The sequence below is a fragment of the Rattus norvegicus genome, chromosome 14 (genome assembly GCF_021556685.1).
Source record: "Rattus norvegicus strain SHRSP/BbbUtx chromosome 14, alternate assembly SHRSP_T2T, whole genome shotgun sequence".
Classification (NCBI taxonomy): domain Eukaryota; kingdom Metazoa; phylum Chordata; class Mammalia; order Rodentia; family Muridae; genus Rattus; species Rattus norvegicus.
Window position 1 is genome coordinate 1,011,814 of NC_141547.1, and position 15,001 is coordinate 1,026,814.

Consider the following 15,001-nt stretch of genomic DNA (forward strand, 5'->3'; position numbering starts at 1 on the left):
AAATGCAGACTTAAGCCTGGAGCCTTGCCTTAGTTTGTGTTCTGTTGCTGTGATAAAACATTGACCAAAACCAGTGTAGAGAAGAGAGGACTTATTCAGCTTATAGGTTTAAGTTCATCATCAAAGGAAGCCAAAATAGGAACTCAAAGCAAAAAGCTCTGGAGGTAGGAACTAAAGCAGAGGGCAGAGAGGAATTCTGCTTACTGACTTGCTTTCTATGGATTGCTCAGCCTGCTTTCTTATGTAGCCCAAGATCACCTGCCCATAGGCCAGTCTTACAGAGGCATTTTCTTAATTGAGTTTTTCTCTTCAGAGATAACTCCAGCTTGTTTCAAGTTGACAAAAAAACTAACAAGCACAAGCCTGAGGCCCCTGTCCATAGGACCTGCTACAGAACTGGCTTTGTATAACTTCAGCTCATGATCTCCTTAGCCCTGCCAGTATCTGTCATGATAGCACTAGTCTTTTTCTTTGCTGTCAAATAAATGCAGCAGTTGCAAGACAAAGTGACATCTTCCTGCCTACTCTCATTATTATAAGTCAGTTGCTATCAGACCTGGGCCTCAGTGGGTGTGAATATATGCTTCAAGTCAAATGAATGGCCCCAAAGCTATAGTGAGTGTTCAGAACACAGCACTGTGTTGAAGGTTGCTCCATCAGCTCTTCCGGAGGGAATTGTGACTGAGAGCCTGGCCAGTCTCACTGGCTCTTGTCAACATGGATGCTTCTACTGCCCAAGGACGTCTGCTGCTGTAGTGAGCACCATTCAATCATAGTGCATAAGTCCCCAAACTCCTATGGTGGATGAAGTATCCTTTCCTTTTCTTGGTGGTGGTGGTTTTGTAGCCTTAGCAGTTGTATATGTGTGCCTGTGCTAATGGGGGAGTGCACATGAATATGCTACATTTTGGAAATACAGATATGTGAACATGTGCCTTCTGTGTGGAAGATATGCTTAAACCACTAGGCATGTCCAAACTTTTGATATTGTGATATGATCTCTGTATTAGGGTTCTTTAAAGGAACAGAACTGATAAATATATATTACATATTTACATATGGGGCTTATTAGATTTACAGGCTATAGTCCACATAGTCCAATGATGACTGTCTTATGATGGAAAGGCCAAGAATCCAGTAGTTGTTTAGTCCACATTGCAGCTGATGAGGCAGTCGCTCCAATGTCACCATTTGGTTCTCTTGGGCTTACCCACCTTTCTGAATCTACACTTAGATACACTTTTTCCTTCTTTCCTACTTTTGGATGTTTTCCAAAGCTTTCTTTAATACTTTGGGCTTTTTCACTTTCTCAAAAACTCCACTTCCACTATGTGGCTGCTTGTCTGCCATGATGCTGACCTCCGTGCCTAACTCAAATAGCATAGCCTTCTTGCTTACCATTGAGCAACTCATGATGTTTTAAGTAAATGTATGATTTTTGTGTTGAGCCTTATTCATAACTGTCTTTGACTACATAGCCTGTGGGTTACAAAGTAGACATGGCTGATAAGAGTTCCGTAAACTCCTATGTTTATTAAACCGACTTACAAGTAGCAACAAACACCTTCAGTCTTTGACTATATCAGTGAAGATAGATGCCTTAGTGTGGTGACAGGTGGCAGAAGTGACCACTTCAGCTTGAATGGCTTGCCTGAAGCTGAATGATGTCTTAGAAGCCAAGGTCTTGTCTGTGTTGAGTACAGCCCTGACTTATGTACTCTTGGACCTTGCCCAGAGCCGAGCTGTCAGGGTCCCTGGACTCTTCTTAGGCAGGCTACACTGTATGTGAGCCCTGAGTGATACTTAGCACCCACTGTGCACCATTGCCTATGCTTTCCTATACCCGACCTGGTGCTGGGGCACACTTATCTTCCTGGAGAGACGACTCGGTTGTCTTCCTGCCTTCGTCTGCTGCACATTTGCAGCCTACACCCTTTCCTTTACAGCCCTGATTGACTAAGGCCACTCTGTAGATAAGGCTGGCCTTGATCACAGAGATCAGAAATCTGTCTGTCTCTGCCTTCACAGTGCTGGGATTAAAGATGTCTGTCCATGATAACCTGTATCTTGGTTACATTTGGGTCATTGTTTTTGTGAAGAAATAAATTAGAACTAGTTAATTCTGATCTGGCTTGTCTGTTTAATTGCCTTTCTCCACAGAAATTTAAGCACCAGATAAAGCTGTATTTTAGTACATCTTGGCTTTTGTCTCAGGGAGTCCTTTATACCCTAAGTAACCCTGTCTTAAATAGGTTCAAATGACATTTTAAAATGTTAAAATTGCCACAATCAGATTTTATGTCAGTGAATTTATAGTGTATGTGTCTTCTTTTTCCACCTGGCCCTCTGTAAAGACCCCGTGGTGACTCTACTGATGCCTACCTCAGCTCTGTTCTGACTTTCCTATCTGACCTCACTGCCCAGCTAAGTTTGCCAAGTTTTTACATAGTTATTTAGGTTTTGATCTGGATTTTTCAGTTTTGTGAACCAATTTAGGGGATTAGTTTTTAAGAGTTCTTGGTGGCCATGAGCAATAATGTATCTTGGTCATTTAGGATGTCTTTTTTTTTCCCCTTCAGCAGTGTCTTCTGTCTCCTTTCAGGTTCATAGGGCATAGAGTGTGCTGTCTCCTCATGTTCTTATCCAGTCCCCTGGAGCAGTGGGATCAATGACTGATGCTACTGTCTTGCTTTACTTACTATTTGTCAGGATCAGCCCTCCATGTCTTTGCCTTGGAGAACACTTCAGAAAGCAAAAGATGGCTAAAGCTCTTCCTTGGGCCTCTCTCTTCCACTCACTTCTCATTGGTTGTCCACTTACAACAGTTATACACAAAACATGGGCATTCACATACACACTACTTAGAGGATGCAGTCTGCAAACAAGGTTACCTCAATATTCTAGGACATAGGCTCCTCTTAAAACCCTTATAATTACTAAGTGTTTTCTATTCTGATTGAGTGTTCTTTCTATTCCAGCTATGCAAAGGGCGATCTTGACATATCTTACATCACATCCAGGATTGCAGGTAGGTCTACTTGGAGGATAGACATCTGTAGGAGATGTAGACAAAGGACCAGTGGAGGTAGCCAACGTGCAAGGTGCCTCTTTAGCCTATTTGATAGCTGTGGATTCATCTGAGGTTTGGCCTGGAGAGCTACCCCAAAAGAGTGGAGGGTAGGTTACATATATTGAGCATATTTCCTGGCCACTGTTAGCCCAGCTTCTGGTATGATTGGAACTCTGAGGATACAGAGGAAGTAATGGTAGGACATTTAAAACTAGATAATCTAGGCAAACTATAATCAGAAAAGTCACCTAAATACCATGATTGATTGATTTTATCATGTCACCAGGAAAGCTCTCTCAGATATCAGTAGTTAGCTTTGTAATGTTTCCCATATTGTATTTTATACACATAACACTACATAGACCGGGAGACTTTAAGAGGATAAGAAGAGCCTGTGTTTGGCCGGCTGCCTGACTGGGGGGTGAGCCCAGCCCAAGAGGGCAATCCCCTAGCATCTAACTTGGGCCTACTTTGTTTCAGTGATGTCGTTCCCAGCAGAAGGTGTGGAGTCAGCAATCAAAAACAATATAGAGGATGTACGATTGTTTCTGGATGCCAAGCATCCAGGACATTATGCTGTCTACAACCTTTCTCCAAGAATATACCGGGCTTCCAAGTTCCACAATCGGGTAAGTGGCCTTGAATTATTCTTTTACGATTTGGGCCATTTTCTCACTTAAGTGCAGTCTTAAGTGATGGATCTGCACTAACCTGATATGGACAGTGCCAGACAGCTGCAGGGAGGGCTAGAGGTATGGCCAGGGATAGGGATAGGCCAGAGTGTCATATGCACACACAGAGAATGAGAGACAGAGAAAGACCTTGAAAAGACTTTTGCTTCCCTTTCCTCTCCTTGGCACAGGAAAAGCTAGTTCATTTTGCAGCATCAGTGAACCACTCCTGTGGCACAGGTACTCATAGCCAAGAGGGATGTCAGATGAGAACCCTAGCTGAGGAAGATGCTCAGAGTTTCAGGCCACTTCAGTTATAGAATCACTCAAAAAGGACAATTGTGTGGAGAGGGGAAGAAGGGGAGGCTAAAGGTATCTGCTATCAAGTCTGACAACCAAGTTAATTCTCTCGGACCCACATGGTGGAAGGAGAAAATCAACTCTTTATTAGTTTTCCTCTAACCTCCACATACATATGCTCTGTGGCACTTGTGTGTATGCATGTACACGGGCACACAAAGGTTAAAAGGAAAATGGTTTTTAAAAAGGACAGTGTTGTAGGCAAAGACAAAGTAACCCTGTGAATATGCCAGCCACCTTGGGACTGGTGTAGAAACTTAGCTGAATGGACTTTCTCCCTACAGGTCACTGAGTGTGGCTGGGCAGTCAGGCGGGCACCACATCTCCACAGTTTGTATACTCTATGCAGGAGCATGCATGCCTGGCTCCGGGAAGACCACAGGAACGTCTGTGTTGTACATTGCATGGTAAGTTGTGTTAGCTGCATATTCTGAACCAAAGCCACATTGGTCCTGGGTACGATAGGGGAATACTGACCAGAGGAAGACCTCTGTGCTTGGAGCTTTGGGCTTGATGGACACAGACTCCCTGGTTCCTACTCCTATGGGACAAAAAGTACTCAGAAGGGCTCTTTTTTGGTGATCCAAGCAGCACATCCAGCATCTCCAGCATCTGGGGGAGGGATATGCAACCTTGAAATAATTGAGTTTTTACCTCAAGTTTTTCTAACCATAGAATGAGGAAGAAAGATTTGAATACCTTGCATTTGTGACACCCAACAGGAAGTACACTTAGGGCTCTGTCCTCCTGTACTGCAACTGTGTTTTGATTTTTTTGATATACGGTCTGGCTGTTCTGGGACTCACTATGTAGATCAGCCTGGCCTCTAACTCACAGAGATTCACCTGCCTCTGTTTTCCAAGTGCTGGAGTTAATGGCGAATACCACCACATCTGGCACAACTATTATTATGAGAACAGTAGTAAGATGGACCTGGTAATACTGGCTGGTAATCTCAGCTACTTGAGAGGCTGAGGCATAAAGATCAAAAGGTAAAAGTCAACCTAAACAATAGTAGTGAGAGCCTGACTCAAAATAAGTGAAAGTGTTGGGAGTATAGCACTTACCTAGCATGTAGGAGGTCCTAGGTTTAGTTCTCAGTGACACAAATGAAGAAAAAGATGATGATAAGAGGTCTTAGGAAGGGATTGAATGTGATGAGGCCATCTGAGTGGGAGGTCAACCTGTGCACTTTGCTAATGACTTGATTATCTTCTGGGCTTAAATTTTCATTGCATGAAGCATATTTACACATTTAGATACTTATGTTCCTAAGTGTATCCTAAACAAACCTAGCGTTAGAGCCTTCCCGTAGCCACAGAGATAGGTAGGTTTACGGGAACTGTTGTGAGTCTTCTTCCTTTCTGTGCGTGGGCATATGTGTAAAAGAAATGTGCCTTCGTTGTAGGATGGGAGAGCTGCGTCTGCTGTGGCAGTCTGTGCATTCCTGTGCTTCTGCCGTCTCTTCAGCACTGCAGAGGCTGCTGTGTACATGTTCAGCATGAAGCGCTGCCCACCAGGCATTTGGCCATCCCACAAAAGGTACCAGGTGATCCTTGCTGGGGACAATGATGCCTACAGCTCTTTTGGCCCTGAAGTGGTGCTGCCTTCACTGTGTTGGACCTGCAGTCAGGTACTCTAGTTTGCCGAAGGCCAAGTCAGTATCACTGTGGTTTCTAGCTCTTCCCTAGACCTGTGCCCATGGGTACCCAACAGCTGCAGGCCATAGTTGACATTCAACTAAAGCTCTCCAGCTGTGATGACTTCTGACTTGTGGTGCCAGTCTCTTACTGAGGGCCTGGGTACCAGATTTTTCAGTAAATGTGTGAACTCTATGTGGCCATGTCTTCTGTGGAATCCAAACTTATGTGGACTTAGGATGTTATTTGATAATGCACTGTGAACCTTCACACTTTAAAATGTGAAGTGTTGTTACCCTGCTTGCTCTGAGGTCACAAAAATGCATATAAGATTCACTCAGACATTCCTGCTGCCATAGATCATTCACTTGCAGTGTAAAGAAATCAATTTCTTTTGTTTTCCTTTTGTTTTTTTGACACAAGGATCCACTCTGAAGCTCAGCCTGGCCTAGAACTCACTATGTAGGATAGACTGGTCTCAAACTTAGGCCAGTGTCTTAGTGCTGAAATTATAGTTATTAGTTGTCGTATCTGGTTAAGAAGCAAATTATTGTGTCTCTGCCTATTTCTGCCCCTTGTCCACTGACTAGGGGACTACCACATTTACTAGCTATGTCCATTCATAGTTAGTATTCACTATTCCCCTAAAGCAAATCTTTCATTGAGAAGTTCAGGTCTAGAGAGACATTGCCCATCCATCATAAATGCCTCTGCCTTAATGAGTACTTGGAAAAACATGCATCAACCTCCTCTCTAAGAAAGTGGGTGGGTGGAACATGAAACAAAAGCCAACATGAATGCTATTATGAGGCAAAGGTCCAGGCAGTAAGGGGCTCCATATTTTGGCAGTAGGAGTTGTAAGTGCTCTTCCCAATGTGCACACATCTCTTGTGAATGGGACCCACCTTATTTGCTCACTGACTGGTGGGTAGAGCATCATGATGGCAGTATGTTCCTCAGGCCATATGAGGAGAATGGCTTTGCATCTGTGTCCCCATTCTAGCCTCTGCTAGGGGTGACTGGAAGGATTCAGCATATTGAGCTCTTAGCCATTTGTACTATTGTTTTCCACATGTTGGGGCCTGCTGGGCAGGAGATGTGGGCAGCAGCGCTGCTAAGTGTGGGTGGAGCATAAAACAAGACAGTATCTTTGATACTCTGCCGTGAACCCTGGGACCTCATGGAGGCACAGTGACTTGGTGTCACTCATGTCCTAACAGTCACTGAGACAACTTCATATCTCTGCACTTTCAAACCCTTTGTAAACTGGGACCCTCATGCCATCAACTTGCCTCAGATCCAAAAAATCACTGGAGAGATGATGCACTTGCTGCCAGGACAGATTTGGTTGGACACCATATGAGAAGACTCAGAATACTGTGGTGTGCATGGGTAAAGCTTTGGGGTATTGTAACAGAGTGTCTATGCCTTCATGTCTGTTCTCCACAGTCTCCAGAAAGCAAGGAGAGGGAGGTATATGTAGTGTCTGACCCTTTCTGTCCTGAGGGAAATAAATAGAACCAAAGAGTACATTGGAATTCAGAAGGAAATTTAAAGGAGCTGATGAGTCTGCCAAAGACCCTAGCAAGAAAAACAAAGAAGATTGAGATATGTGTGTGTTTGGGGGGCAGAGGGGCTGATAATCACCTTAGTAGAGCTGCATAGTAGTATAAGAATCTCAGACTCTTGGGTAGACTCTGACCAAGAGAGGAGTAACCAGTGATCTGAAAGACAAATCACCATGTATTGCTCACCTGCAAACCAACAAAAGACCAGAAACCCAAGAGTTTGTTGCAAATGGCCAATCATGTATGTAGGTGAACCCAGAAGAAAGTTAAGTACAGAATGAAACACTGCGTACACGAGCATCTCCAGGATCCACAGCAGCTACAGCCACAGGCCTAGAATGTCGGAACAAGAACCCATCCTTACATATCATCTTACTTCTTCCCAAATATCCTGAACACAGACAGTCAGAGCCAGAGGGAAGGAAGCCACTTGCAAGAAAGGAAAGCATGACTTACAGACTCAGAAACCCTGGCCACCAAACGAAGAGTTTCCTTCCTTCCTTCCTTTCTTCCTTCCTTCTTTTTTTCTTCCTTCTTTCCTTCTTTCCTTCTTTCCTTCTTTCCTTCCTGTTTGTTGGAGACAGGGTCACTCTCTACCTAGCCCTGGCTGTCCTGGAACTCACAGTAGATCAGGCTGGCCTTAAACTCACAGAGATCCCACACACCCTTTTTCAAGACATGTAACCTCTCTATGTATCCTTGGCTGGCTTTTGATTTGCTATGTAGACCGGACTGGCGTCAAGCTCTTAGAGATCTTTCTGCCTCTCTGCCTCAGCCTCACAAATGTTAGCACTGAAGGTATGCTCCACCATGCAAGGCCTGAAGATCGTTTTAAACATAGTGATTAGTAAGTCAGTAGAAGAAAGGACATGAGTGCATAAAAATGTTTATTTAGCCAGAGTGAATTAAAGAAGAAAAATGAAACCAAGAAAACATAAGTAGAAGAAAATACAGGTTTTAGTCCATCCATGTCGGCATTGAGACTTAGCACAAATAATCCAAGAGCTCCAGTCAAAGACCCAGGACAGACGAGATGAGTATGAGGAGCATCTAGCAGCATAGGGAGCAGGCTGCATCAGCGGCCCTGCTGCTGTAGGGCCTGTGGGTTGTCCTACACACCAACAACAGGTCCTACTCAGGTCACAGGCTGCATTCGGGGGCCTAGCCACATTGTCAGGTTAAGGTTGAACCTCTGACATCCCAGAGAGCTTGTTTCCCCTTCATTTTGGCTCTACTTCCAGACTCAGCTGTGGATGCCCTCCATGCTATTTGCTGTTGGCTAGTCATCAGGTGAACACAGTCTTAAGGGTGTGGCTACCACAGTTTCCTGTCTCCTGCAACTCAGACAAGTCTGCAGGAGAATCGCATCCCTTCACCCATGTTTATTGAGGAAGACAGCTGGTTCCCATCCCTGTCCCCTGCCAGAGGAGCCACTATTGGTGGGAGCCTGACACAAAGATGTCCCACTGCAACACTCCCCAGAAGAAAGGAAGAGAAGCTCTATCATCAGTAGACAAAGTAAATTAGAGCTGAGCATGGAGGTGTATGCCTATCGTCTCAGAACTGGGAAGGCAGGAGCAGAACGACCATGAGTTCAAGGCCACCTGGACTGCATAGCAAAACCCTAGCTCAAAAACAAACAAACAAACAAGCAAACAAAAGTCACAAAACAAACAACTGGGTATAGAGGCACATATCTATATCCCATGGCTTGAAGTTAGATACAAGAGTTCAAAGCCAGTTTTAGTTACATAAGAAGTTTGAGGACAGTCTGGGCTATGTGACCTTGTCTTAAATCAAAAATTATATGGTGTGGTAAACCTAGAGAAATGGCTAAGTGGTTCAGGCCAGAAGACCTGGATTCAATTCTTAACACCCACATGGAGGCTCACACCTATGTACAGCTCTAGTCCCAGGGGGGTCCAGGTCTTCTGGCCTCTTGGGGCACCATGTTTGTGCGTGGTGTGCGGACTAGTCTACATGAAGGCAAACCCTGGCATACATAAAGTAAACAAGAGGCAGACTCCTAACATCCTTCTCTCAGTACTCAGTAGAATAAATACACATAAAATCAGCGACTCTGTACCATTGACTGACTGCTATAGAATATTTCATCATAAATTGAAAGATATATTTCTTTCAAATGTGTTGAACATCAAAGCAACGTCAGTTTGAGCCATTAGTTAAATCTCAACAAATTTCTTTTTATATTTTGAAAAGTGTGTGTGTGTGTGTGTGTGTGTCTGTGTGTCTGTGTGTGTCTGTGTGTACTAGAGATACAGGTCATTGTGCTTAGCTACCTCTCCAGCCCCTAAATTAAAAGTTTCTTATATTGAAATTATACGTGCAAAATATGTTCTCAAGCCCTAAGGGTTAATAAGACAAGAAACCATTAACATAATCTAGAAGACATTCTAATTTTTTCAAAATGAAGCTTCTAAACAATCATAGGTAAAAAAGAAAGTCTCAAGGGATTTAAAAATGGCTTTAAGTACCATAATGGAAAAGTGTCTGATGTTTCTGTCCCCTGAGGACATCACATGCTTGGGTGACAGGTGCATGTCTGCCTTAGGTACATTGAATACGTGTGTGACATGGTGACAGGCGCGTGTCTGCCTTAGGTACATTGAATACGTGTGTGACATGGTGACAGGCGCGTGTCTGCCTTAGGTACATTGAATACGTGTGTGACATGGTGACAGGCGCATGTCTGCCTTAGATACATTGAATACGTATGTGACATGGTGGCAGGCGCGTATCTACCTTAGGTACATTGAATACGTATGTGACATGATGACAGGTGCGTGTCTACCTTAGATACATTGAATACGTGTGTGACATGGTGACAGGCGCGTGTCTGCCTTAGGTACATTGAATACGTATGTGACACATATGTGACATGGTGACAGGTGTGTGTCTGCCTTAGGTACATTGAATACGTGTGTGACATGGTGGCAGAGGAACCCATCACGCCCCACAGCAAGCCAATGCTGGTGAAATCTGTTGTCATGACCCCTGTGCCACTGTTCAGCAAGCAGAGGAATGGCTGCCGACCATTCTGTGAGGTCTATGTTGGGGAGGAGCGTGTAACCACCACATCCCAGGAGTATGACAGGATGAAGTGAGTACAAATTTGGGATTTCTCACCCCTTGTTGTTTTGAGTCCTCTTGCAAACTTCTGAAGCAGAAACTACCTTTTGTTTTGATTGACCTGTGCTAAGTACAAATGATTTCATGTTGGACTGAGGGTGGAGAAAGAGGGGTTATGTACAAGAGTACATACACTTAGGAGATAGAGGCAGGTTGATCTCTGAGTTCGAGGCCAGCCTGTTCTCCAGAGCAAGTTTCAGGGCAGCTGGGCTCCATAGAAAAACCCTATCTCAGCAAACAAAAAAAGAGTGGCTTCTTGGAATAACTTGGTACACAAACATCCAGAGAAAGTGTGGGTTCAAATGTTTGGTAACATCTTAGAACTCTTTTTTTGTTTGTTTGTTTATACTTAATGTAAGCCAATGTCTCAATGTGTTCCAGGGAATTTAAAATTGAGGATGGCAAGGCTGTCATCCCCCTGGGCATAACAGTTCAAGGCGATGTCCTCATCATCATTTACCATGCCAGATCCACTTTAGGAGGGAGACTGCAGGCCAAGGTGAGTGTTACTGTGTGACTGGGCCTCTGGATTGACCTTACTACCCAGTGAGCTATAGGCTAGTGTGTCTTAAGTGTCTGAGCCAGTCCTCAGTGCTCACCCTATGGCACAGGGCAAAGGGGATTTTATTCTGAAAGGTCCAGAATCTCCCCCATGAGCATAGACTGTAATCTTCACCAAGGGTTGTTGTACTTAGTCTTGGTACTTCTCCTGCCTCAGCCCAAGCTGTTCGGGCCCCTATGCAGGCATCTTCTCTACTTTCACCAAGCATTTGGCAAGGAGTACCATCCTCCGGGTAGTGTTACCCTATCTGTACTGTGCCTTGAATTCCCTTGAGAAGAACAGATTAATTGGACCCAATCAGACAGCTTATATTCTTGGGGAAGAACTCTGATCCAGAGTTAGTATGCACTCTCAATGGGTCTCCTGCTGGTCTTCTTGTAGATGGCGTCCATGAAAATGTTCCAGATTCAGTTCCACACTGGGTTCGTGCCTCGAAACGCAACCACTGTGAAATTTGCAAAGTATGTTGGTGTTGCACTGTGCTGCTGTTGGAGAGGGACAGGTACCCAGAACCACTAGCTGAACACATGAATATGGGTCAGTCAAAAAAACCCCAAAAGACTAGCAAGTGTGAGGCCTGCCACATGATACTGGACCTAGGCCCTGGGCCTGTTTGTGTCTTCTGTCCCTCACAGTTTACGAAGGACCCAAGTTAGCTTCCACTTGGTTCCTGACCCCTTTGGACTGACCTTATGCATTTCTTTTTAGAATTTAGCCAGTTAAGTCTAGATGTGGTGTAACCAGTGGTGTGGCAAAGTTTACTCTATATTTGATTCTTTGCTCAGTGCACAGGGCTCTGAGTGCACAGTGTTGGGTACAGAGTTGGGAGGTAATGTTCTGGTCCTACTTTCTATAAGCTTGGTCTGCTTTTATAAACAAATATATGAACAAATACTACAAAGGAGTAACTCTCCAGGTGACAGGACTTTCGCAATAGTGTTGTGTATATTGGGTTCTAACAACAGGCTCTAGCTTATGAAGAGCTGGCATCACTCACCACTTCAAGGTTGTTGGTATAGCCTATAATCATCATGATATATTTTCAGATTCAGTTGTGTGGGTCTTGCTTCATCAAAAACATTCATCAGCCCTGGGTAGAAAAGAAATGAGGGTTCCCAGAGTGAGCAGAGAGTTGCCAGGAGCTATGCCCCTGCCATGTTATGTTCTTGCTTTTTGCACTCCCCTGTGGAAGCACTAAACAGAGCATGCCACAGGTCACAACTCCAGGAGACTGTGTAGGTGTATTAATGGTGTTTGCTAATCTCTTGCATTTATTTGACATTAATACCCCACTCTTTGTTTGTTTGAGACAAGGTCTCTTACTCCGTAGCTTAGGCTTACACCAACTATGTAACCCATGCATGTCGATCCTCTTGCCTCCGTTTCCCTCACAAGCGTTGGAATTACAGGTACCTCACTCACTCCTTTTCTTGCAGACAGTAGTTTCTGTAGTTTTCAGCCACCATAGAGGGAGGCATGGTCAGGTTTTTTGTTTTGTTTTATTTTGTTTTTGTTTTTGTTTTTGTTTTTTTAAGACCAAATGACTGAAGACCACCAAGAAAATGGAGGCAAAAGGCCTAAATGATTCAGGTATTAGAGTTTTTTTGTTTGTTTGTTTGTTTGTTTTGTTTTGTTTTGTTTTTTGGTTTTTTTTTTTTTTCCGGAGCTGGGGACCGAACCCAGGGCCTTGCGCTTCCTAGGCAAGTGCTCTACCACTGAGCTAAATCCCCAGCCCCAGGTATTAGAGTTTTTTAACAAGAACTTTCAATAGTTCTGATTAGTATTGCAATGGTTTGAATGACTCCACCAAGTTCATGCTGGAATTTAATTCCCATTGAGAGTTTTTAAGAGGCCTAGTGACTTTATCTGACTATAGTGTCTGGGTCTCGCCTTTGAAAGGCTAATTAAGATTAAATGAGGCCATGAACACAGGGCTCTATCCACTGGGACTGTGGCTTATATAAGAAGATGAAGAAGCCTGAGGTAGGACACTGTATCTGGCCATAGGATGCCCAGGGCCATCTAGGGACCCTACAAAGCTGCTGCCAGTCAAGAAGCTCTCACCAGCTTCAGACACCAGTCTCTGACCTCTCAGCCTTCAGAACCATGAAAAGCATAAGCCTTTATTTTCTCTCAATCTGTTATGGCAACAAAAAATGGATCAAGACAACATATTGAGGAAATCACAGGGAGGGCCACCAAGATGGCTCTGAAAATAAAGGTAATTGTTAACCAAGCCTGATGATTTGAGTTTGATTACAGGAACCGATAGGGTGGAAGGAAAAAACCAGCTCCTGCAAGTTGTCCTCTAACCTCTTAATTCAGGTTGTAACTCTTGTGCACACACACACAGACAGACACACACACACACACACACACACACACACACACACACAAATTAAATATATTAAAATATAATAAATAAATAAATTTTAAGAAAGAAATCAGAGGTAAAAATGGAGCATTTCAGCAGACCTAGAATGTGGAAGCAAGAGAGATGATTTCTAGAACTGAAAACACAGCTTACATGAAAAATTTGGGAATTGTCTTGGCAGCAGAGCAGTCACAGTAAATTGTAAAAAATATATTCTTCAGACTGAGCACAGAGGAGGTGAATAGACAGATAAATGTCAGGTCTGAAGTCAAAGGAGAAGAACAGATTCAGCTCCTGGGAAAGTAGCAGACATCTGCCAGTGAGGTGTCAGGGCCATGCATACCAAGTACTTTCTAACAGGAAGAGAAGCCTTGCTTAGAGCATAGGTAAATTGCTGAAAGCACCTGGTGGGGAGATACCATGATTGCCGTGGTAAGGCTAACATCTGTGAGTGAACTGAAGGGCTAGTAGCCAGAAGTCAGGGCAGCATCATCTTAGGAGTGATGAAATATGAAGCTTCTCTATCTAGGGAAAGCGGCCTTGTATAGTGATTAGTTTAGCAGATGTGTTCAAGGAAACAGAGAGAGGCAGTTTAGTACCAGAGGGAAGGCAGAACAAACTAGAAGCAAGCATAGCTATAAGATATGAGGAAGATTGGGATGCTCACGGCAGTGAGTAAAACTAGTGTGTTCACTGCCTAATACATCAGAAATCACCATTAACAAGTAGATTTGTATGGAGCTAGACACGGTGGTAAACACCTTGGGAGGAAAAAGTAGTCAGATTTGCATGAGTTTGAGGCCAACTTGGTCTACATAGGGAGTTCCAATACAGTTAGGATTGTATAGAAAGACCCTATCTAAAAACGGGGGAGGGGGAGAAAGATTTGTTTGTAGTAAAATACGTAACAGCAGCACTAACCAAAGAGTCAGGAGAGGAAACGATCTCTCATGAGCCTCTGAGGCCTGGCAGTCAGCGATGTGTTCATTGCAAGTCAAGAAGTATGCTATGATTCCACAGAAGGCAATAAAGAGCTTAATAAGGTAGAGGAGAGGACATGTGGAACACAAAATATAACTTAATCTAGGTAAGGTCAGGATGAAGAGAGGAAGAAACAGAACCAAAAGAGATGGAAGGAAGCCAAGCAACAGAGTCATCCCTAGAGGGTTAGTCTGATTCCAGATATACAAAACAGTGGTGTTGTTAAATAAACAACCCAACTGAAAACTTAGACCTCAAATGCATGTCGTTTACAAGAGCCATGTTTTAGAAATATATATGTGAAGACCAAAAAGACTAAAGTGATGGAACCTACCACACAAATATAGGCTAGAGATGTAGTTCCTCTCAGTGACAACTAGTGCAGACCAGGGTGAAATGCTTCGAGAGAAAGCAGTTTAGTGTGCGGAAGGGCCTGTGAGGCAGCAACAGACCGTCCATGAGTTTGTGGGTACTCAATCACAGAGTGGATAAATTACATACAGTTGATGTCATTTCTTCTTTCTCTCTCTCTTTCTTTTGGCAAGCAGAACAAATAAATCATTATATAGATCTTTTATACAATGACTTGAGTTTTTTCAAACTTTAGTAACTAAAAATAAAAACC

At 43.7% G+C, this 15,001-nt stretch overlaps 1 protein-coding gene across 9 annotated transcripts in view; it reads left to right on the plus strand.

The window, feature by feature from the left end:
* The window catches only part of Gak (cyclin G associated kinase), a 73,522-nt gene that overhangs the window by 27,324 nt on the left and 31,197 nt on the right, over positions 1 to 15,001 (plus strand). For 4 of the 9 annotated variants that reach the window (XR_015636823.1, XR_015636825.1, XR_015636824.1 and 1 more), the window contains exons 12-18: positions 2,979 to 3,028; positions 3,551 to 3,699; positions 4,386 to 4,508; positions 5,510 to 5,643; positions 10,236 to 10,430; positions 10,841 to 10,958; positions 11,403 to 11,523. Coding sequence is in view for 4 of the 9 variants with exons in the window: in XM_087584406.1 (XP_087440532.1) it covers positions 2,979 to 3,028; positions 3,551 to 3,699; positions 4,386 to 4,508; positions 5,510 to 5,643; positions 10,236 to 10,430; positions 10,841 to 10,958; positions 11,403 to 11,482 (849 nt within the window). In the remaining 5 variants the exon portion in view is untranslated. 9 annotated transcript variants of the gene reach the window in all.